Source organism: Amphiura filiformis, chromosome 3 (assembly GCF_039555335.1).
Source record: "Amphiura filiformis chromosome 3, Afil_fr2py, whole genome shotgun sequence".
In the NCBI taxonomy this organism is placed as follows: Eukaryota; Metazoa; Echinodermata; class Ophiuroidea; order Amphilepidida; family Amphiuridae; genus Amphiura; species Amphiura filiformis.
Window position 1 is genome coordinate 56,204,825 of NC_092630.1, and position 25,762 is coordinate 56,230,586.

At 37.9% G+C, this 25,762-nt stretch overlaps 1 protein-coding gene across 1 annotated transcript; it reads left to right on the forward strand.

Annotated features, from left to right (window-relative positions):
• Window positions 1-3,154: 3,154 nt before the first annotated feature.
• On the forward strand, window positions 3,155-15,936 carry LOC140148794 (NXPE family member 3-like). The gene is given in 6 exon segments (XM_072170867.1): window positions 3,155-3,227; window positions 9,304-9,452; window positions 10,945-11,650; window positions 11,652-11,688; window positions 13,970-14,031; window positions 15,049-15,936. Coding segments are annotated over 5 exon segments (1,746 nt in total). The 5' UTR covers window positions 3,155-3,227; window positions 9,304-9,308; the 3' UTR covers window positions 15,846-15,936.
• Window positions 15,937-25,762: the final 9,826 nt, after the last annotated feature.

Sequence of the window (25,762 nt, forward strand, 5' to 3'; positions counted from 1 at the left end):
TCTGCCAGTTTATTAATCGCGAAATTCCAGGTTAAAAATCGACTATGGACTTTCAATTTTAAACGGGATTTTGAACGGGCAAAGTCCCTAACACTCACACTGTCAATCATACTTGTTTATCAATCAAATTTAACCGCAAGCAAATACAAGACGCGCTCATGCACTCACTGACGCGTTCATGCAATTACACAACACAAAAGCCGCATACTTGTGTACCATGTAGTTATTAATGGTAATGACAGGTACCCGGAGGATTTAAACCATAACGAGATCTGGGCGACCAATCACAAGCCAGATCCATTTAAAGATGCATTACATCATGTCCAATTTTAGTAGATCAGATTTCCGACAATCTCATCCATAGAAGCTCATAGCCGTGTTAAGCATACTAAGATACTAAGTGTTAAATCGCAATCCAAAGTCAGTAGTCCACTTGGGAAGCTAACAAACAGAGGGAGTAGGGTGACTGAAAAGATCAGTTGTGAAAATCTATCAATTGTGGATTAATTAAATCAGAGTTTTAAGCTTATGATACAATATCCAGAGTATGCAGAATGCATGGGCAAGTGGACTACGGGGTAGTCTATGCGTATAGTGGATAAACAAGTGGCCATTTTCGCTTCTGCTTTCGACATTTACCAATTTAATGATTTAGGCCATATGTTTAACACAATTTACTAGGCCTATAATAAAAGGTAAAACGTGCCCATAGAAAGGCTTCATGGACGGTGGACCATCATTTCACTAATTTTCGGCTTTTTCAACTTTCAAATGTTATACATAGTGCCAAAATGGTCCACCCAATCGCTTGAATTAGGTCTTCATTTTGCAAAAGTTTAAAGACGAAACATAGGCCCTGCGTATATAGTGGATAAACAATTGGCCACTTTCACTTCTGCTTTCGACATTTGCCAATTTATGTTTAACACATTTTTAATTTATATGCCTACCATAGGGAAACTTTACCGTTCACAAAAGGGGTTTCATGGACTGCTCATTTCACAAATTTTCGGCTTTTTAAACTAACATTTAACACAATAATAGTGCCAAAATGGCCAACCAAATCGCTTCAATTGGGTCTTCATTTTTGAAAAGTTGCTTTCTTCTCTTTCTTTTTTTTTACATTTTATTATTTTCTTCTAAAATTGCCCCCCCCCTTCTGATCGCTCTAGATCCGCCACTGCATCAAAACACACATTGTTAAAAAATGTCTTCAAAAATAACATGATAAAAATATGGGCAATGTTTTGGACCCTTCAAAGGAAAAATTCTCAATTGAAAGGGTCCTAAAAATTTGACAATATAGCCTATATAATAGCTTCGCGGCTTTGCCGCTACTGCAACTCGGCAGCCAGACTCAGCGTCACACAGTGTCTTCGACCCTATATCTTCATGGCAGGAATCGCCATGGTAGGTTAAATCCACAGCCACGATTAGCCATTTGGTTCAAACCTTTAAAGCTCTTTTAAACTAATAATTAGTCGAGGGACATAACTAAGGCTACTCACAATAGCCGGGTAATCGATCTTGGTTGTGCGTGATTAAGCTTGTATACCCCATTGAGGTCAATGGTCATCGACTTTATACTGCCTACAGTGAGTGCAGCTGTACTACACGCTGCACGCTGTAGTCCATAACAGGACCAACGCAATATAAAATGGTCAAATTTTGAGTTCAAAGCGCACGGCCAATTTTCAAAGCGCATTCTAGCGACTATCATATCTGTTCAACACGTATTTCCAAGTTTATGAGACCAAATCTGGTTTCTTGAGAAAAAAATCATGACTGGAGATATTCATCATTTTCTAAACCGGTATCAGAAGATTTTCGTCTGATATCAAAATCGTGCATAGCAATTCACGTGTATCGATCCCGTGTATTCATTTTAGTGTCCCTTCTGCACCAAATAATTATTAGCCAGGCGGTGTCGGTGTGCGTCAGAACTTGGTAGACTAAACCCCGGAACTAAACAGTTGGCGCACTTTTTAAATTTGAAACATTTGCACTCAGCACCGGGTTTTAAACCGGGTTGACCAAAAAAAACATAGTTTTAGACAATTTTTGAAGGTCAAAAAATGGTGTCCAATGACACGTGATCGGTGTAGGAAAGTAGTTTTTAGATCGATATTCAGCGAAATAGGCCCTATTGCAAACCCTCAATACGATCAATGTCTTTCATACCATGGAAGAAAGAGATGAGAAGGAACCACAACGACTTCGATCGGCCAAGTTTTAATCCGCTTATCCATTGACGCATGAAAAGAAAAGCTATCAATGGTACTTACTTTCATGTATGATCCATTTACCGCGATCGATGCTTGGCGAAATCATTACTGGAAAAAACTATAACAAACCCATCCAAGAACAAACAAACGCTACCCAGAAGTAAGATTATGGAATTTCACTGATGCTCTGAACATGTATAGTAGCTTTGTTTTGGGATCTACAGTCAAACTGTTTTCTTGATCGTGTTGTGTAGAAAATGTCCTTTAACACATCGAAAAGGTCATCAAAATCGGCCGTTTATTTGCTGAGTTTCATCTTTAGCAAATAAGGTAAGATTTTGGTGACTTTTTCGATGAAAAATAGATGCAAAATGTTCTTAAATAATGCACAATGTTCCGGTTGAGTCCGGTACATGAAACCTGTTTAATTTAATAGTTTATATGTGTAATCGTAACTAGCTAACTCGTTTCAGTGCCAAAGACTGCCAACTCTGAGAAAAAAAGTCATCAAAGTTCGGGAAAATTGGGCGAAATGGAAGAAAAGATGTAGGCCATCAATGACCGATGATCACGTCACCAGAGAAAATCCTATAGAGTGCTTGCACGGAAGGTCATTAGTTCAAATCATCCTTCAGACACGCTCCAGAAGACATGCAAATACATAGAGTACAATACCAATCACCTATTTAACGCGGGGTATTGATCAAAGTAAATCCTCATGAATAACAATGTCAATTAAATGTCGGTAAAGGGAGTGGACAAAGTGAATGTGTTCGTTGTGGTTCCTTCTTATCTCTTTCTTCCATGTTCATACTATCGGTTGCCCATACATGTTTGCATTATTGATAGATGGGAGCGCAATCGATCACCAGAGGATATCCCTATTATTATAAACACGTTTCAAATCGTCAAAATTATCAATAATCATGATAATGGTAACTGAACATCAACATCGCGTCGTGCACTGCCGGCTTTACTGAACATTTTTCCAAAAATCTGCTGGTAAGTTTGTCTATTTTATAAGCCATTCAATAAAATATTACAGTTAAATTCTTAATGTTAATGTTTTATAAATAATTGTGCTTCACAGAGAATGGTAGGCCTTAGTCTTTTTTGAACAGGCATTCCATCAGGATGATGAAACTGTACAGGGTTAAATTTGCAAGTGTCTGTTTATAAACTTAAATTTCGTTTTTGGTCAAATATATTCATATTTTGATCAAAAATATACAATGTTCATTTAATTTCGTCCAAATGTACTTAAATTTCGTCCAATGTAGGAGTTATCAACTTAATCATTGTGTTAATGTTTAATTCAACAACTCTTCCTATACATTGTATAGTCCGAATAATCAGACCCAGAACAAATTATTAATTTCTGACATTATCGTGTACTGGGTCTGAACTGTTTTCATTCGAAATCTTGATGGCAAATTGGACAATAGAAGCACATGGTGCTACTTCACAGTTTTTAATCCCCTATTCATGTTGCGTGAATCACTGATTTAGTCTCTATTGTGGACCATCCTTTTGATACTCGAGTATTTGGACAAGCGGAACAGGTTTGACAGGCCCCTTTGTCTACCTCTCTGTTTGTAAACAAACGAGGAGGTCGAAATCGTCCTCCTCGCCGAATACGAAAGTCAGCGTAATAGTACGGCACTAATACATTGTACAGCCTGAGCCAAAATTGTCATGCAATTCGTCCTCCATATGTTATAACAATGCATTGTAGCCCTTCATTTTTGGATTGTAGCTTAGATTTGAACCACTGGTCTTGAGTTCTCACCTTGCTGATATATGAAGAGCTTATTTTCAAAACCCCTTACATCCACTAGCAGAATTTTGAGAACACATCAAAAAATCATCAAAAAATCATTGATATAAGGGAGTTATCACCAAAAGCAGTTTTTGGTGGGATGCTTGGGTAGGATGAGCATCCCACCAAAAACTGATTTTGTTGCAAACCCCCATACTGTATATCAGTGATTTTTTTGATGTGTTCTCAAATTCGGCAAGTGGATGTAAGGGGTTTTGAAACTAAGCTCTTCATATCCGAACAAACGTGTCTTAATTTATTCTGACCAAATAACAGTTATCACAATAATATCAGGCGGTGGATGATAGAGCCGGCAACTTGTGAAACCGCCCGGCCGTATGGCATTTTCCAATATAGTCGGTTAGTTTTGTGGGGTTCATTATCGAACCCCAACGGTTTTAGCTTGTATTTATATTATTTATCAACATAGGCCTATTTGTTTGTGATATTTCAAGCGTTTTAAAATATCAAAATAATCCCAATTTCACGGTTGACGATGAAAATTTACTGAATTTAGAGAATGCAATGCGGCCACCTGAATAATATGGCAGCGAGACAAAGAGGGCCATACAACAAGAAAGAAAGAAAAGAAAAGAAAGAAATAACGAAAGAAAGAAACAACAAAGTAAAGAAAATAAAGAAAATATATAAATAGAAAGAAAAATAGAAAGAGATAAAGACAGCAAGAAAAAATGAAAAAGAAAATTTTAAGGCTTACTTCTACATGCTTTATGTTGAAGACGAAATTAAATGACCCGAATATGAAAAGATTTGATCAAAGGCGAAATATAAGTTTACAAACAGACACTTCCAAATTTTATGAACGAATTCAAACCTAACTGGATATTAAATATAACGAAATATGTGTTAAATTAAAAGGGCATTTCGTGATCCACAGCCTCATCCCCCCACTTTTCTCAAAAAAAGTTGAGATTTTTACATCACTGGAAACCTCTGGCTACATAATGTTTAGGGACCGTTCATTATTTCCACCGGAGGGGGGGCCGGGAGAATACATGGGGGGGTCAGATGTTTTTTGTCAGGCAAAAAAGGGGGGGGGTCAGATGGTTTTTTTTAGTTATTTAAAGGGGGGGTCAGGTGGTTTTGCATCTCAAAAATCCTAGGTCTACCGGGGGCTTCGCCCCTGGACCCCCATCTGGAACATTGCCCCATGACCCCTGACCATTAAATTTGCGCTTTGCATGTCGGCCGACACTTTGGTCCTAGTCCGTACTTAAGTCGGGCCTCACCTGTTTTTCACCTGCCACGGTGTGAATTGACATAAATTTGCACCAAAAGTAAGTAATTTATTATAACATTTTGAAAAAATGGGTCATTGGGTAAAACATTCCAAAAAATGGAGAAAAATTCTAGACTTTGCTTCTAATTTGCCAAATGTACAATACAAATTTGCTGAAATAAGAGAATTTTGAACCATATTTCATAAATATACATGTACACTGCCATTTTCGTAATTAAAGAATTGCAAGCTGCTGCACAGTAATGCTGTGGTCAGACTCTTCTTTGTTCCCCACCCCACACAGGTGTCATTTCCATACCCTAGTTAAACTACAAAGACTCGCCTAAACCACCATGACCATGATGACAGTAAACTTGGGCAATGTATTCAAATACATTATGATAAGGATAATGAACTGAGTGCAATGCATTCGTCAAGATAATCGCACGCGCCGTGGAGTTATTGCATTTAGCTCGAGAGCCGATAGGCTCAAGAGCTAAATGCAATAACTCCATGGCAAGTGCAATTAGGGTACCTGCAGGTAATATGGGACCATTAAGGACGTTTAGCTTATTTGCATAAAAACTAAAGAAGATATGCCCACAAGAGATTGTTATGATGAACAACCTGCCCTTTAAGATTAATAAAACAGGCAATGTTACCTTGTTTTTATGTTTGTTTGGACGCTATGACGTCAAAATGACGTCATCGTCAAGTGTCCCATATTACCTGCATGTGCAGGTAATATGGGACACTGTGTTATCTCTATGGTGAAAATCAAAAAGTTCAGAAAATCACTCTTGTTCTAAAAACATTTTTGTTACATGATTTTGAATGTTAAATGCAAATTTCTACAAGAAAATTCAATTTTCTAAATAGTTTTGCTTTTCGCATTGACAATGCACACAATTTCCTATGTGTCCCATATTACCTGCACCCATTCAGTTGAAAATCAGAGAAAATAATCATTTATAAAAGGAAAGTGCCACTTGTCAGTGGAATTTTACCTGCTGATAAGCTTTACCCATCACCTAAAGATCATAAAAATGACAAATGCCCCTCAGTACCAGAGTTTTTGGATACACAATGCTAAAATGTGACGTCATTGATTTTATATCAGGCCAAAAAAAACGACATAATTTTTGGGCAATTTCACTCTTTTGGCATTGATTTCCAAGAGTTTGATACACAGACTCCAAAACTGCATTTCTAGAAGCACAATTGATGTCTCTAAACACTTAACAAATCAACTTAAAGTGTTTAACTTCTCTAAGCTACTTTTTGTTAAAATGAAAAAAGGTGTCCCATATTACCTGCTGTCCCATATTACCTGCACCTACCCTATCTTGACGAATGCATTTGCACGAGTACATTATCCGTCATACACTTTGAGTGTAGGCCTATTAAAACAATAGGCAATATTAATTGCTGCATTCATTATATTAGTTTTAATATTAGGAAAATATCTTACATTTTAAAAACACCGTCAGGACATTGACCAGCTACGTAGCATTTAACTGGTAAAGAAAATCAATCCATGTATAAGTTAGCTATCAATGGTATCGTTTGCGCCATACGTCATACTTTAGTAACTTATTCACGCATGGTTTGTAACCAATTGACTTTATGTTGTGATCATTTAATATCGTGGTTTCGAATAGAGAGAGCACTGAACCAGTTCAACTGGAAACGATCGATTTAGATGTCCGACTAGTACTACGGTGAATTGAGATGAGAGGAAAAACATATCAATATCAACTGGACTTTATAGCTCTATAATTTGAACTTTAAAATCTACTTATATTAAAACACACGACATTGGGATTTAACAATTTGTTCAGTATTATCATAGGCCTTCAAACACATGTATTTGAAGGCCTATGGTATTATAAAGCATGATCATGATATTATGCGCTAGTGTGTGTTTCCTGGGCCCGGCTATGTTATTTTAGATATAGACCTACATGTATTTCATTTGTAAAATGCTGAATATTTTGCAATGGTGTCATCTTGTATAATTATGATCCACCTGTTTTTGGCCCTTTTAATTAATAGAAGCTCGATTATTCTCATTTGATGTTTGATTTATTTGAGGTCATTAATCATAATTTATGACAATGATATTTGCACGAGCGATTGCCGAATAGGGTGCAACTCTACTAGTCTTATTACAAGACTGCCCTACCCCAACCCTAAACCCTAACCCTAAACTCCGTAAACGAGGACTGGACTCAAGTCTAGCGAGTTGCACCCTATTCGGTAATAGAACACCGTTTGTAACTATACCATTTTAACACCACAGAATGTATATTCGTACTTTTTTGATGGTATATATATCGAACAGACAATTATATAGTTATGTGACCTCTGTGTCGAAAGCGCCACCCACACCTAACTCTACTATATAGTCACACGTAGTTATGTGAAAGTAGTATTTCTAGTATTTGAGCGTGCACGTATTATCTAGAATCTATTGTTTAGCGTGCAGGTTTTAGATAATGCATTGTTTAGCGTGCAGGTTTATATAATTTGGGCTGTCAAGGGTAGTTCGCGAAAATAATGCACGGGAGAAGAATACATAACGATGAATAGAAACGGGCACTAGAAGTGTATAGAAAAATAACATCATCATCATCATCATCATTATGACAACAAATTTTGAATCACATTTGAGATCTATTTTGACATTTTTAGATAATCATTTCACATTTTACATGGATCTAATTGGACCTTCTGTGTCCAAGTTTGAGTCGAACCGAGTCTGTTGGTGTCCGAGTCCGGCAAAAAGTGGACTTAATTGAGTCAACATAGGCGTAGAGCCGTAGACCCCCCCATATTTTGCCAGGGGGATGCTCCATACAATCATCCCCCCAATGTTGACGCCTGAATATAGGTTCCTGACCACATATTTGCCCATTTTAGCCCAAAAAGTGCAAATTTCCGCGCATTTATTCCTCTTTTGCACCATATTTCATCAGTTTAGCTTTAAAATATCAAAATTTTTCGAGCGCTTTGCGCGCATTTGCAGGATGCAGCAATACTTTCTATTTTGGTTGGTGGGGGGGTCATATGATTTTCATGTAGCTCGGAGGGGGGTCATATGGTTTTATTATCGGAGAAGGGGGGTCATATAGTTTTCGGCAGTGACTTTCTGTCTGCTCCCGGCCCCCCCCCCTCCGGTAGAAATAATGAACGGTCCCTTATGTACAAAATATTTCTTGCAGATATGGAGCATGCATAAACTCGCGAACACAAAATCGGAATCAACTGAAATTTTGGGAATAGGTTTTTTTCGTGGATAACTAATGAAAAATGACATAAATAGAGGATGCTATAGGATCAAGAAATACTCCTTTAACTGAGAAAACCTTTGTGCTAGTACTGTCCATGAAACAGGTAAACTGATTTCAATGCGCTCTAGAACGAAATTAAATGAACATTGTATGAATCTGTTTATCAATACATTAATATACACTTGATCGATCGATTAATTTGACCAAAGACGAAATCTAAGTTTACAAACAGACACTTCCAAATTTTATGGACGAATTCAAACTTAAAGGAGTATTTCGTGATCCTAGCATCCTCTATTTATGTCATTTTTCATTAGATATCCACGAAAAAAACCTATTCCCAAAATTTCAGTTGATTCCGATTTTGCGTTCGCGAGTTATACATGATTATGTGTATTACACTTCTCCATGCATAGACAATGCGTTGTAATTTCGTTCTGGTGCACCAGAACGAAATTCAAATTTCACGATATCTTTGCACAACGAATTAATCTGCAAGAAATATTTTGTACATAAACATTATGTAGCCAGAGGTTTCCAGTAATATAAAAATCTCAACTTTTTTTGAGAAAAGTGGGGGGATGAGGCTGTGGATCACGAAATGCCCTTTTAACGGAATATTAAATATAACGAAAAATGTGTTAAATTAACTGAGATAACCTATAGTATTATTTCAGCATTTTGAATATCGTACATTATCTTTGACAACATTCTTGCATTGTTCAGGTAGCATGACAAAACATGAAACTGTCCACCTTGACACGTCAAGATCTGCCGCAGTGCCAAAAGACTTCAAATCCAAATCATTATGCATGTTAACCCTACTGATGGTTACTTCTTATGCCCTCTTATGGTTAACAGGGACACCGAATATGGTATGTATACAAATAAGCTCATCTTGTTTTACTAAAGTAAAACATCTTTGAGGTGCACTTATTTTGGTCAGCATTTCACTAGAACATCTAATGCTCACTCTTATGGAACCAGATCAAATGAATTTTATTTCATCGTTCGCAGGGTAAAAGGTATTACTTCAAGCACATTCTACTGCAATGCCATTTTGGACTGGAATGCACCCCATCAAACATCAAGGGATTGCATACCAAGTCTGCATTTAAACAAAGTGTCAAACAACATCTGGCTAGACGTCAGATTTCACTGTGTAGTAGATTTTGTTCTTTGTCGATATGTCTCATCTTTTCTTGGAACCACATTTTTTCTATGTGTTCTAATTCTAATACTTTGTGGATGGATTTAATTAACATGTCACATTGATGTGTCTGGTTTTTGTTTCTTTCCCTATCAGTTGTTTTCTATTCTAATGATCATCGTCGAATAAAAAAAACACCAAATAAATATAACAAGCACGACCCATGCGTTAATAGAGAGTTTGCGATTTCCAAACGCCGTGATCGTACGCGGATCTGTTCAAAATCACGCGAGGTCGCGTATTTAGCTAATGTTGAAGATTTTGCACGTACAAAATTAACGTGGAGACTGCGTTGAAAATCCTAGAGAATTTTAGTGCATTTAAAAATATATTATATTATAGAGTCAAGGATAATGATTATACGGAGGAAAATATAACTATTAATGTGATCCTTTTTTTTTGTAAAAATCATAATAAAGCAACTTTGAGGTGAGAAAATTTGACTTCATTCGTATGCGTGGTTCATAATGTATTTAAATGCGTGTGAGATTGGCCGTATAAAAAATTAGATCGCGATTTGCCTTTTTGATATACTGTACGCACGGTCCAAGCTGAAATTGGCTTCTTTTTACCATGTTTTCGGCGTCCGACGGTTCATGAAACGCGAATAAGTATCATTTTGAAGTCATGATAATATAATAATATGGATGCAGTGGTCCTCCTGCCAAATTATTAGTTTTTTGGCAACCATAATATTTGAGAAGCATTGTGATACAATTAATTTTAAGCACCTTAGTTTTTAATCAAAATCAAAGACATTCTGTATTGAAGTAGACATAAGCCCGGTGACCATTAAATTTCAAGCTCTTCGCCCTCTGGTGACCAGATCAGATCTTAGTCTTTGTTCCAGCCGTTGTGTTCTCCTTCGTGACGAATGAGCACAATCCAGCTTGGAACCGAGACTAGCAAAATTGAACGCCGTACAAACGCACGGTCCACACAGCACGTATGGAACATCGCAATCTCTATAATTACAAAATGGCGGAATATGTATCTTAGGTCGAACAGTAGGGTGACCTGGGGTCCCGACATTTCCCTTATGAACTCTCACCCTTCTGTTTGATTGGTCGAGAGTGCCCAGTGACGATGTTTATATCGACGGTGACGAAGTCTCAGTTAAAGCTTCTATGTTGATGTTATGTTTTTATTTATTTCAGACAATGCCACCTCGACTTCCAAATATTAAAGCAAGCTTTTTGACTCATCCATTAAATATAACGACAACTGATATGTCTTACACATCTGATCATACAACGGCAGCACAATCGACTACTAAACATGCTAAAGAACAACTGACCTCATTTGAACAAGCCACTGATCCTAGTACTTCATTTTATATCATAGTCAATTATAAGGAAAACTACACTCTTTGTGATGTAATTGAAATAACTATCCAACTTCGGATCGTTGACAACCAAACAAAATCTCATGGAGGTGATTTTATTTGGGTCTGGGTCTATGATGCTACTCAAAGAGCAAGTTCAACAGCTGATGCAATAATCGATAATCATGATGGAACCATTACGGCAAAAGTAACCTTAAGATGGACAGGACAAACAATGGTAGGCGTAAGTCTCGTGCATTCACGCGAGATAGTATCTCGTCTACGTCACTTCCGGGAGACATATCCAGCTCGTTATTCGTACAGGGGTAATTTTACAGGACCGACACAAAATAAAACAGTGCAACAATCCTGTCATGTCTCACAGGAAATGTATGTACCTATTCAGGAGAGATATAGGAATATGAAATTTTGTGATTATTCAGATCCGAAGACTGGCTTCCCATGGTTTTGTGTTAAACCTCAAGAAGTAGGTTGCGAGAAGTACATACGTCATTACGCTGACCGTGGATCAGCAATAGAGTTATACGTCAGCTGACTTTGTCAAAAATTACCTCAGGTTGGTATTATTACGATTGCTCTTTGTACACGGGACAGGATGGCCTCCTAACGTCCCCTCCGAAGGACGTGTACTCATATGGTTCACTTACCCAATTCTACCATGGGAAGAGTACATGGAAGTATGAATTTAATCTAATGATTGTTGCCAATTAAATCCTGACTTACTTTCGTCAAAGTCAACATCCCAGCAAGTTTCTACCACGGAATTGAACCGGGACCTCATGCTACTACCCATTTTACGAAATGTTCAATTCAAAAGAACGCCAATGAATTTTGTGATAAAATTGGTACAGAATGCTATTTGAGTAGACTGATTTATTCAGCGTGATAAGTGAGAGAGGGCGAGAGAGGGAGCGACACATCACTGGTCGATCACGATAGAATTTCGGTTCTTAATACTTAGAAACTTTTCTAATGAGTGTTTTGATCTTGTTTGAGCCCTCTCTAGCTTTTGATTCATCCAGCTACTTTGGGTCCAATCTTCATGTAATTAATTTGTGCAAGCTAATCTTAACACTAATCGTAAGCTATTCATAACCCTAATCTGCTAATCCTAACGCTAAACTCTCTGGAAGAGGTTCATTTGGATAGTTCAATGTTCAATTTGTAGCTAAGTTCTATAAAGCATATCCATATACTCAAGTACTCACATTTTATGGAGACTCGACGTATCGAAACCTTCTTGTCTGGTTTCCTAATCATGAGTGATGACTTAATCCAGCAACACTGGTGGTGTTTCTAGAAGAAGTAGTGTTTCTAGAACTGTTTTGGATCAAATGGTCATAACTGTGACTGAGGTTGAATGCTGCGCCCCTTGGTTGTTCATTGCTTTGTCTCCTCTGCGACGAATCCATATGGATTCCCTTATTCATCTGGGATATCTTTCGTTTTCTCGGTGGAGGAGCTTTGCTCCCGCCCAGTCTATTATGTGGTTTGTTGCGGCGACATGATCTGATATGGCCGATTTGTGTTGGTCTGATATTGAAGAGAGTCTATTTGCTCTGGTTTGGATTTTGTTGACGATTAAGGAGTCTTCTAGTTTGGCCCACATAGACAAAGTCACAGCTTGTTACAGCCTATTTCGTATACACAGCCCGTGGTCTCTGTGGGTTCGCGTTTGTCTTTTGGATGCACAAGTACTACCATGCCTTTTGACTGGTAGTACTTCCATATGTGCAAGGAACTTCAGAAAAACTACAACGCGTCTGCAAGAAACATAACATCGCCACTGCCTTCAAACCTCACAGTACACTAAGAAAATCACTTGTGCATCCAAAAGACAAACGCGAACCCACAGAGACCACGATAAAATCGTCAACAAAATCCAAACCATAAACTCTTTTCAATATCAGACCAACACAAATCGGTCATATCAGATCATGTCATGTCACCGCAACAAACCACGACTGGGAGGGAGCAAAGCTCCTCCACCGAGAAGACGAAAGGGGGGAGACAAAGCAATGAACAACCAAGGGGGCGCAGCATTCAACCTCAGTCACAGTTATGACCATTTGATCCAGAACAGTTCTAGAAACACTACATCTTCTAGAAACACCACCAGTGTTGCTGGATCAAGTCATCACTCATGATAAGGAAACAGACAAGTAGGTTTCGAAACGTCGAGTCTCCATAAAATGTGAGTACTTTGTACATGGATATGCTTTATAGAACTTAGCTACAAAAATCTAACGCTAAACTCTAACCCTAATCCCAACCCTAAACTAACCTTAATCAATACCTGTTCACAAGCCTATAAGCCTCCGTGCATGATCGCCTGCCGAAGTTCAGACCCCAGGTTTATTATATTGGGTGCCTATGTTAACATGCTATGACTGAAATCCTATCGCGATCGACAGTAATGACAGGATTAGTGAACGGTGCAATACCGCGACGTCCTATATCCCTGTCCTTAAATTCAAGAGAATCTATGCGTAACAGAAGAGACCGTCCGCCAAACTCATGACGAACAATGCAATGTCAAAAAGAAATATTTCATAAGCATGAGGGGTGTACAAATGCAGTTTTGTATGTATTGTGTGTACATGGACTTTATGGAGATTAGATCAAATATTAGAGTCTTTATTTCAGCCGACTTGTTCTCCTTCGTGACGAATGAGCACAATCCAGTTTGGAACCGAGACTAGCAAATTAACGTACGTAAATACGTACGTGAAAACGTACGGTCCACGTGCTGCGTTTGGAACATCGCAATCTCTTTATTAATAACAAACAATCACAGGTTAATATGATGTTCCCGACCCTCTTACTTTCCTCTACAGACCATCGTCGATCACACCGCTTTACATGTCGCATGCAGATTTCATGGTTGAACCTGATTTTGGTAGGTTTGAATTGAGTATAACCAAAGAACCTTGGATTGTTTTCTGATGGCCAAATCGGGAGCAAGTAGGGAGTAAAAATATGTACTTTTGCCTAAAATGTGTCATTTTTGGCCTAAAAAGTGGGATTTTTCCAACTATGTTGTAAATCATATTTCACGATATAAAACCTACAGCAATAAAGTCAACATTTCAGTGAATCTGCAAACCGTACTCTAGACATCGCAATTAAAATACGAAATAAAGTTCAGATATTAAAAGAAGGCTCTAATCATTTCCTAGGATTGCGTAGTTCCTTCATTTCTGATGAAGTCTCTGATCATGCTCACTTGTAGCCGGTTCGGCAAAAAGGGCTACATACCTTTAAAAAAGGGCTACCACCGGGGCTACCATTGTATTGTTGATATGATTATATAGAAAACGTATGGAATTATACGGAAATTTCATGCATATTTTTCCCAAATTCGATTTACAAATAGTGGTTGCTGTTTTTATTATTGTTGTTCTATAGTTATTGTTGTATATTATTGTACAAACAGAACACAATTTATAATGTGCCGTCATTCCACGGCTGAAAAATACCCAAACCAGAATTTTAACACCACATAATGTATATTCGTACTTTTTAATGGTATATAATATCGAACGGATTAATTATGTGAAAGTACATTAGTATTTCTATTATTTGGTCCAGGGTTTGGTCGTATACTTACTACTACCCCCTCTATTGTTTAGCGTGCAGATTTCAGATAATCGATTGTTTATTTCGTGCAGGTTTCAGATAATAATTGTTTATAGCGTGCAGATTTCAGATAATCTATTGTTTATTTCGTGCAGGTTTCAGAAAATGTGGTTATGAAGGTAGTTCGTAAAATACAACAGAAGAAGAATATATAACGTTGAATTATTTCACGAATTGGAAATTGAAAGAAAAAAAAAGAATTTTGGTCCCCAAAAATGATTAATTAGTTTCGCTTTATCGTATCACACGTTTTCATTATCTTACTTCCATATCTTAGGTGAAACCAACATGACTTCCGCAACTTGTCTAAGCAGTAACGAACGTCCTTTGTGTACATCTGAACTTCCTTCACGACAATCTCAATATACTCCAGGCTTCTACCATCAAGACACATGGACCTCGCATATATGCAAGAACAGACACTTCACAAGCTCAGACGTCATCGAATGTTTACAGAACCAAACTATACATTTTATTGGTGATTCAACCCTACGACAATGGTACGAATACCTAGCAAGATATGTTTTAAAAGATGTGCAAGAAACAATAGGTCCTCATGAAAAATTTGGACCACACGTGGCAATTGAAAAAGCAAATAACATCAGTATTTACTTCAACTTTCATGGCTATCCAATCGCTTTAAGAGATATTGAAGTTAAGCAAATTCATTACGTATCGGAGCAATTGGATTCGTTAACAAACTTGGATAATACCATAATATGCCTTTGTCTATGGGCGCATTTTACAGCAACTAACTTAAGGTACTACAGAGACCGATTGCAATCTATTAAGGACTCGATAGTACGATTAAGACAAAGAAATCCAAATGTGCGTGTTTTAATTAAATCTGCAAACACTAGAGCACACCCCCCTAATTTTGATCGGAGTAACTGGTATGCATGGGAGATACATAAGGTGATGAAGCAATTCTTCTCGGGATTTCCGGGGGTCACAGTCATAGATGTCTGGGATATGACAATTGGACATAGAACAGGCTACGATCTACATCCTGCCATAGAAATTATTTCGCAAGAAATGGACATGTTTTTATCATTTCTTTGTCCGGTTGAATGAAAAATAAGAACGTTTTGCTCTTTCAGCTAATTCAGTCACGTATCGGCGTAGTTGTTTTCGAAATTAAAGTTAATGACAAAGGTACCGAAATCTGGATGATTTTCACGATCGTCCGGATGAGCAAATCACTGAAAAGGCCTTTAACCCCGGGCCTTTAACGATGGGTGAAACGCAGGTTAACGGCCGCATCCTCACTTGATCCAATAAATTGGGATTTTGACATTTGAAGAAAGCATCATTGTCCAATGTGAGGCTTGAAATACTCTGTAAATGTAAACAAGTGTAAGTGACTGAGAGAATTTCATTAAAAGAGTACCTACGAGTGAAATAAAATTGTGAAAATTGAGTGGGAAAAGAGTGAAAGTTACTCTGTATAAAGAGTTACTAGGAGTGCAATTCACTCTCAAAACGCTTTTTTTAATATTTTATCTATAGCTATTTAGGTTGAGTATAGGCGTCATATCCCATTGGTCCCGATATGGATCCATGTGGTACACCGAATTCGATAATAATTTAAGAAAAAAGGTTAGTTGAAGGGCCTGAATGATTTCCTTTCTGTTCATGAAAGCTGCCAGCGACTTAGCCTCGATGATGTAAATGGGTCGCAAATTTATTCCAATCCACACCTTCATTTGAATGGAGGGATGTGCATAGCAAAGTCGGGCCGAAATAATGCTCACTGGGTAATTTTGTTTTCTTTGCATTGTCCCTCCCTCGACAAATACTCCAGGCGCGCCACTAGAAATGAACTGCAAACTGCTTCAATTGGGCCTTGAAGAACACTTTCCATTTTTCACAACTAACATTTTACACAATAATAGTGTAAAAAGTGTCCACCAAATGCCTTCACTTGGCGCCCATTTTGTAAAATTTTCGACTGAGGGGTGCACAATGACATCCACCCTCACGCACCCCGTGCGTCAAGCAAGCACAACGAAAGGCCTGCATCGCGGTCATATTTATCAAAACTTGTGTCCCCCGACTATCAACTTCGGATTGACGCCCTTGAGGGATGGTTTCGACTGGATCAGAGTCCAGGCTGGAGGAAGTCATTGATCTCCTGAACATTGTAATAGTTACAAGGGTTATCTGCTGCTAGTTCACTGGAAATGAAACACTATAAAACATATGTACCAAGAAGAAGCAGTTATCCTTGATAAGGAGGAGAGATGGTTCGACAGAGGAGACAGAAAAATCCATATGGGAGAGAGTGACGCAGCCCGCCATAAACAAGAAAGGGGGTTCCGTTTCCAGTTGTCATAAGCATGGGACCCGCGGCATTGCGAGACATTCCTCGCCGTCTGACGTCACATCATATGACATAACAGAATCGTCAATTAGATACCTGATGATGTCCGATGTTTTCGAACACAACGTAGTAAAGTGAATTGCAAATTTTAGTTCCAGTATTAGATTTAATTTACAAAATAACACGTATAAAATGGGTATAAAACTTTCAATACCCTATCCATGAGGCACAGGACTGTGACAAGAGTCACATTATAATACATCAAAATAAGTTAACAAAATATTTAAGATTCATCCTTCAAAGTTCTGCCCCCTATGAAGAGCGTCTTAAAGAACTCAACCTTTCTAGTCTTGAGGACCGAGTCCGACGCAAGTTTAAAGATAACATCCTGATCTTCAAGGGTTTACATGGCATGTCTTTTATTTCATTACAAATGGCACACTGAATCCATTCTTTAAGATCTTCTGACTCGCCTACAATTATCCCAAATAAGTGCAATACCAATAGGCTATCTTTTAACCGTGTGTACAACTCCTGGAATAACCTCCCTGCTGAGGTTAGAAATGTTCAAATCAAATTTTCAAATGTTTCAAATCTGAGCTTCTTAACCACTACATCTCAAATTAACTAGTCAGTATACCGTACCTACTTTGTGCAACCTGTCTGCGCATGCGTCGTCAGATTTTTAAAGTTATGCGGGCAGATAGAAAAAAAAAGATTATTAGAGAACATAACATTCCTGATTGAAGTATATAAATAAGGGTATGATAAACTAAACTAAATTAAAATATTTAAGTCTTCATCTGGTAGAAATTCTTATATAGAAGTACGGTCATTAGTCTAATTGCTAATTAATAGCATGTATTGCATTACAGTGATTCCTGTATGGATTCATGTTGATCAGTCGCTTCTGACGCATCATAAAAAGGACAATGACGATTCTCCATAAAAAGAGAGCATCAAAGGGATTTTAGTCATTACCCTCTCATCATTTAATCAAAGGTTTATATAGAGCTATATAGATACTTTCTTAGAAAATAAGATGGAAACAATGAAAGACGAGAGCAGCAGTTCAGGCGACTTCCAAAGACATGATAACTACCAATGGGAAAGCAGCAAGTCCCAGGGATTAGAAAGTAACCTATATCCTCAACCAAGACGCCCTTCATCGGAGACATGGGAAAGGAGCAAATACCAGCGAGAAAAAACTGACCTATATCCTCAACCAAGATCGCGCTCTTCATCAGAGACACCGCATGTTCTAAAACCTGAAAATATACCCAAATTTGTGATACCGTCACTCGAAAATTATCGTCGGCGCCGGTTTCTATCTTCACCTTCTAACCTTCCAGGCGATACGTACGTACCTGGAGAGCGACCAACAACCCCAGAGAGACGATTTTTTAATTTATCTTCAGTAAACGAGGAAATTTATCGTAATTCTGAATCGCGTGGTAGCGGTATCGGTATGACGTTAAAACACATGGACAAAACTACGTCCAGTTATGGCTATCCGATCCTGACTGGATCTCCGAGACGATGCAGTGAATCCATTTTTCATTTTCATGATCTTTCGAATCATACAAGCCAAAGTAGTGAAGATTCGTATACATTTAGACCTTCAGCTTCTCCGAGGCTCTACCGTCAGATTGCGGTAGATTTGGAAGAATGCACGGAAAATATAATATCTCCTGAATCAGTGCCTGAAGAATCCGGGACACAAATTAAAATCTTTGAAAAGACGGTACATGATCGGCATTCTATTTCATTTTCTTCCAACATATCCCTTACTAATACTGATGTTCTAAACGTCACTGTACATGAAGTTAGACTGCCTTCGATACAGGAAAACTCTGAGGTCTATGTTCGGGTTTGTTTGCACGTACCGGGTAAACTATGGAAAGAATCTCGTAAATCTTCTCTTCGAGAGTGCACTGGCGATAGCACATATCGCTTCGGTCAGTCGTTTGCTTTCAGATTCGGTACCATGCATGCCATTTGGCTACCTCCTATGTCGCGCATACGTCTATGCTTCAAAGTATACTACCTGTGTGCCAAAAGGCGATCTCGGCATTGTATTGGCAAGGTATCAGTACCATACAATACTGTCGTGAACCTAAATCGCCACATACATACCAGATGTCTGGAACAAGTCAAACGGAATGTAAGTTTATACATTTTAATATATTGGTATATACAGATGCAATTAACATAGATACGCACTCCACTGTGCAATAAACAACTTGAAATATTTGGGCAAAAAGTGTTATTTCTATTTAAATCTCACTCTTTTGGGTAATAAATATATTGAATTTGAATTGAAATTGATCAAAATGGCCATAAAGTGACCGTAAATACAATCTAAACACAAGGAGGTTATAACGATATAGCGATACAAGAGATTACGTAACGCGTTGTTCCTTTTATCCTAAATTGATTTGCCGACAGGCTATTCCTAAACATTGTACCATTGTGTCGAACAAAAGGGTTGACCCGACAGCATATTTAAAGCTTTACCTGGCAGGTAACTGTCAACAAGTGATGAAAAGAAAGTTATGTATAAGCACACCACTTGAGAAAGTGGTAACATTGTTCTCACGTATCTTTCACGAGAAAGAGGGAGAGAATGAGATGCAATTAATCATGATCCGTGACAAAAAATTCCCTAATTAAATTGCACAGCCCATGTTTACAATCAAATGTCAGCTTCAAAACTCGACCGCCGGTTGACCGGCGGCAGATGGCGGTTGTTTAGAACAAAAGAAACCAGCTCCAACAGACGGTACCGGCGGTCGAATTTTGATTTCATCCCTAAACAGATATTATTTAATAAACATTTTTTGGAGATTGGTTATATATCTTGAAATGTGAAATATTTGAAGGCTGGTTTCAACTGGTGTTGTTAAATTTCAGTTGTTGTTATTGTTTGATGATTATATACATGGTCGCATGTCACAAATAGGTCACCCAAAAACGGAGGGGCCGTAACATGAAAACGCTTTCTTCGCACTTCAAGCTTGGTTTATTCTAAAAGTATAATACCTATTGTAGAAAGTTTGGTGTCATTTTGTAGATAATTATGTTCTTTATCAAATACAAAAACCCCAAGTCAATTGGACAACTGCTTTGAGAGTTATACTTCAATATGTAACATGTGTCAATGGAGGGGCCGGGGCGGGTGAGCCGGGGCGGGTGAGCCCCATAGGATTGTACACAAAATTATGAAAATATGGCAAACTTCAAACCTTTGTATCTTAAAAAGTACAACTAGCATGGACCACAAATTGCACATATATCATCCTGGATTGTAGATCTACCTCATAGTAGATCAACTGTAACAAAAGATGTAACTAATTAATTGCTGAATTGCTGTGTATGTTGTGTAAATGGATATTCAAATAAACTCGTACATCCATTGTGGTATGAAATAATACTTCATGATCTTCATCATACTAGACTAGTCAATTTAACTAGAACTACGAAGGCTGCCCCCTAAAAATCTTTCATCCGCGCATGTTTTCGCCCAAACGACCTGAGCTAATCGTAGATCCATCCTTTGCGCTCATTTTGGTGATATAATTTTCTTTCCCAGCACCTTACCCGGGGCTATTAATGCGTTTGAACCCTACCCCTATCAGTTGAGTTATGTTGAGTTGAGTTGAATAGGATTGGATTGGATTGAACTAGGTTGAATTAGAGAATGACACCCATCTGCCCATTGATATAGCAGGTATCAATTATGTACAGTAATGCGGCCCATACACATTCAATCTTATTGATCAATATCAAAGACCCTAGATACAAGAGTGGATACAAAATCTACCATTGAACACGCATAATGGTAGATTTTGTATCCACTCTTGCATCTAGGGTTGATCAATATTTTGATCGTGGGCCGCATTACATCGAGTTAACTCATGAACTAAGAATGGTGTGCAAATACAAAGTGCGAAGTTACGTAATTCATTGGATTAATTACCATAGCAATAGGTGAAAACAATTTTTACTATACCGTCCTGCACTACAACGTTCACGCGGTACCGATGCATTGAACCATAGATATCAAAGAAAGGCTGATCACTCGCACCTGATAAGTTCAATCTGCTTGTAGTGCAGGGCAGGGCGGTCTGTTCAAAAATTGTTTTGACCTATTGCTATGGTAGTTAATCCGATTATAACGTCACTTCTACTGCGTATAGACGAATCCAATTTCACGCATTCCTACGCCTCAATGGCTGCCAAAGTTGGGTCCCCGTCGGCTCAATCTCACTTAAAATGTGAAATGATGCGGGCTTGGAGGGTATTTTAAACTGTATTCTATCACCTGTGTTACACGTGGACAAAAGAATAATGACAGTGTACAACACAAAAGAATCTAACATCGAATTTTAAGCGGCTTTAATCCACCCAATTGGGCAGTCACTACACCAGTTTGGTGCATGCGGGGACCCGTCATGGCCGACCAAATCCTGACAATGACTTGGCTCGTTGGATTCGTCTATACGCTCGTGAGGCTTTTGTCACGTTTGTCATTCGAAAGAAGCCTTGTGTCAATCAAATCATTAATAACTACCATTACATTTTTATCGTCTTTTTTCAGCTACGCGTGTGTCCATCACTTTCACTGCAACTTTTCACGGTATAGCAGACATCAGTGAGAAGAAGACAACGATACGGAAGAGAAATAAAGGTCGAGCAGAAATTGTCTTTAAACAAGCTTTTGGTTTTGTGATCCCTGCGTCCCAGAAATGCAGTAACTTTGAAAACAGTGTAATGGTGTCGGTCCATGGGAGAAACATTTGCCTTGGGGAGAGTGTCATCGGCAATCTACGCTTATCATCTGACAGCGATGACGCCACCGGATTACGACACTGGGAAGAAGCCATTCAAAATCCATACGTACCAATTAAATTCACTCACACGATTCATAAACATAACGATTAACAAGTGACGACATTGTGTTATGTAATTTGTGGAAGAAGCATTTTTAGTGAAAATCATATTTTGGCCATAATGACCTTTGGATGACCTTTGACCCAGAGTTGGTCATGTAACATTTGTGCCCCCACCCAATGGTCCTTGTGACCAAATATGGTCACATTGGCTTAAAGCATATGGCTACGATGGCTCGTTAAAGTTTGACAGAAGAAAGAAAGAAAGAAAGAAAGAAGAACTGAACAAAAACAGAACACTCGTAAATAACGGGATTAAGTTAAAAGGTGGTCATTTTTTACCATACTAGTACTGTACTAAATAAAAAATGATGCTGAGTAAAAAGGTAACAGAGCAACAAAATGAGTCAACGGAACTTAATTTTATATAATTTTTTCTCAATTTGAATACAATTTAATCAACAATGAGTCTAATTCACTCATTATTTTGCTCTGTTCCCTTTTTACTCATCATTGAGTAATTTTTATTTAGAGGTGTATCGATGCCTAGATTCTGTCAAAACGTGTCGTCTCAAGCCGATTTTTTGAAGCAGCGCCTCCAGGCGATGCTTCCCTATTTAATTTCACCGAATTGACTTGCATACGACTTGGTCATATGGCCCAACTTTTGTTGATACACCTTTCACAATGCATGCGATAACCGAGCTAAATAAGATCCGGTACCTTAAAAAATTGTAGGTTAGGCGCATGTTCACTCTGTATTTGTTATGAATTTGTTTTCACAGGGAAAATATGCCACATAGTGCCAGGTTGGCACTTGCCAACTGATGCCAATGTGGCATTTGCCAGGTTCGGCCAAGAAGAATGTGCAAGGGGTACGCACAACCAGGCATTTGCAGCCACGGGCCAAATTGGCATTTGCCATCAATATCCAGAGTGTCAGAAATCATTGGCATCTGCCAATTGTACCAGGTTGGCAAGTGTCAATCTGGCAGGGGTTAACATTATCATTTTTTGGTGATTTATAGATTTGTATTATTTTTGAACAAAAATGAGATTTTTAGATGGTTTCCAGCGGTGGTTCCCAGTGTTTTAGGCTCCATATTGTTTTGAACATACAAAACATTGCATGATCTTTGTTTTCATTGGTTTTTGTAATTTGAATAAATCAAAACAATGATTTTGTATAAAAATGAGCTATTTCTGATGATTGAATTTCTTTTTCATGTGTTTTTAATTTTATTATCCTAATTTATTTTGGAACAAAAATGCAATTTTTGGATGGTTTCCTGTGGTGGTTCCCGGGGTTAGGCTCCAGGTCGTTTTGATAATAATTATGAATTTGCAGGTTTGTACTTTGATGTGTTTTTGTTATTTTTCAAGATTTAAATTATAGACCTTTTTCTCAGACGTCACCAATCAATCGATATTGGGGTCCAGCATTCGAGTCATCAAAACCCAAACGCAAATACCGCGCCGGCGCGCGCGATCAACTTTGCGCCACGCTAGGCGTCCTGCGCGGAATTGCCAGCTCGCAGTACGCGTTTAGTTCGCCACGGTGTAAAAAGTAAACAAAAAACAAAGATTGAATTTTAAATAGCATCGCGGTTTTTCCGTATCTTTTGTATTTTATGGCATCAAAACAAACTGGAACAAAGGTATAGTATACAGAGTCCGTTTAAACAATTATTTTATGGAAGCTAAAGTGAAATATGACAAAACAGAGGAGAAAATACGCAGTATTTGGTGTTTTTACACCGTGGACACATGAGAAACGCACGTGGTGTTTGTTTACATCTCAGACCCCAATATCGATTAGGTGACGTCATCAGAAAAAGGTCTATAATGGAACAAAAACAAAAATGCATTTTTGGATGGTTTCCTATGGTGGTTCCCGATGTTTTCGGTTCCGTGTTGTTTTGATAGTAATTGTGCATTGGTTGATTTGTGCTTTCATATGTTTTTGTTACTTTGCAAGATTTAAATTATTTTGGAACATTGAATGCATTTTTGGATGGTTTCCTGTGGTGGTTCCCGGTGTTTCGGCTCCGTGTTGTTTTGATAGTAGGCCTACTGGTGCATTGGTAGTTTGGGCTCTCTCATTTGCAAGAATTAGGCCTAAATTATTTTGGAACAACAATGTATTGTTAGATGATTTCCTGTCCTGGTTCACGGTGTTTTCGGCTCCATTTATGCATTTGTGTTCAGTCGTGAGCTCCCTCAAATGCTGTTGTATGTGAAAGAGCTCTAATGACAAATTATCATACCAAACCAGTAAATGTGCACGTCGCAAAAAAGTAGATTTAAGATTATTCAGATGAAAAATTAGTGTGTGTTTCAGTCAAAAGTAAGAAGAAACGCCATTATTAAACTTAATTTTTGTGTGCAATTTAAATAAGACAATCTTAAAAATCACAATGAAAGATAAAACGGTTTTGTAAACAATAACACGAAAATGGTGTACATATTGGCGTAAATCAACCGGGAGGTTGACAAGTATTAGCGAAGATTAAATTAAATGAGTTTTGAAATTTTCAGTCTTTTTAAAATTTTGTTTACTTTTTATGGCTTGAAGAACTGAATCGCGTATTACGCAGCCCACCACTCGCATGGCGCAGAGCGCCACGCAAAGTTCATTGCGCGTACCGGCGCGTAATTTTATCGCAATCGCGGATAAGCCAAGTTGATTGATCGGTGACGCAAAATCACGCACGAGAAATGCATTATTTACGATCTGCATCATTTTCTAGCTCGGAAGGCGCGCGCGCAAATGGCTATCTTCTGAAGATAGCATTGCAGGCCTAATAAAGCAACAGAAAACATTTCACACATTTGAAAAACATCTGTTGTTAGGAAAGTTTGTTTTTGATGTGTTTTGTTTGTTTGTTTTTCCACTATCTACTCAAGATAGCGGTTTTTTAAAAATAATAAAATAGGCCTAAGAAAGTAAGAAAGGTTGACAATATTTTGTTACCTACCATTTGAAACCGTATGAACTAATTTTTAAAAAAAATCAAAGAAGTCGGAAATTTCATTTGGTATATTTTTTGTACTACATGTTTGTTGTTTGTTTGCTTGTTTGTTTGTTATCTACTCAAGGTAGAATTTACGGTGTGATTTGCAAATCATTATAGGCCCTTTGCGACATCACGAATCATGCATATGCTGTCAAAAAACGCGCTCAAATCCTACTTACGGCCTGCATCATTTTGTCGGCACTCGCAAACGGCTTTACGGGCTTAATAAAACAACGCAGAAAATATTTCACAAATTTAGAAAACGTCTGTTAGGAAAGTTTGTTTTGATGTTTTTTGTTTGTTTATTATTATTTGCCTGCTTGTTAGTTTTTCCGCTATCTTCTCAAGTAAAATACAAAGAAATTGAAAAAGGTTGAATATATTTTGTCAGGCCTATCTACTGATGATAGCATTATAAAACCTAATGAAATAATACAAAAAGAAGGAAATTATAAGACTTAGCATGAGACGAGTCAAAAAGATAATTTGATATGTTTTTGTATATTTCATGTTTGTTTGTCTGTTTTGTTTTTTTTGTTTTTTTTTTATCTACTCAAGATACCATTTACAGTGCGATTTGCAAATCACCCGTTGCGACATGCATCTGTGAACACGCACGAGCCCACTTACGGCCTGCATCATTTACGATCTGCATCATTTTCTCGGAACACGCAAACGGCTATCTTCTGAAGATAACATTGCGGGCCTAATAAAGCAACAGAAAATTTTTGACACATTTAGAAAACATCTGTTAGGAAA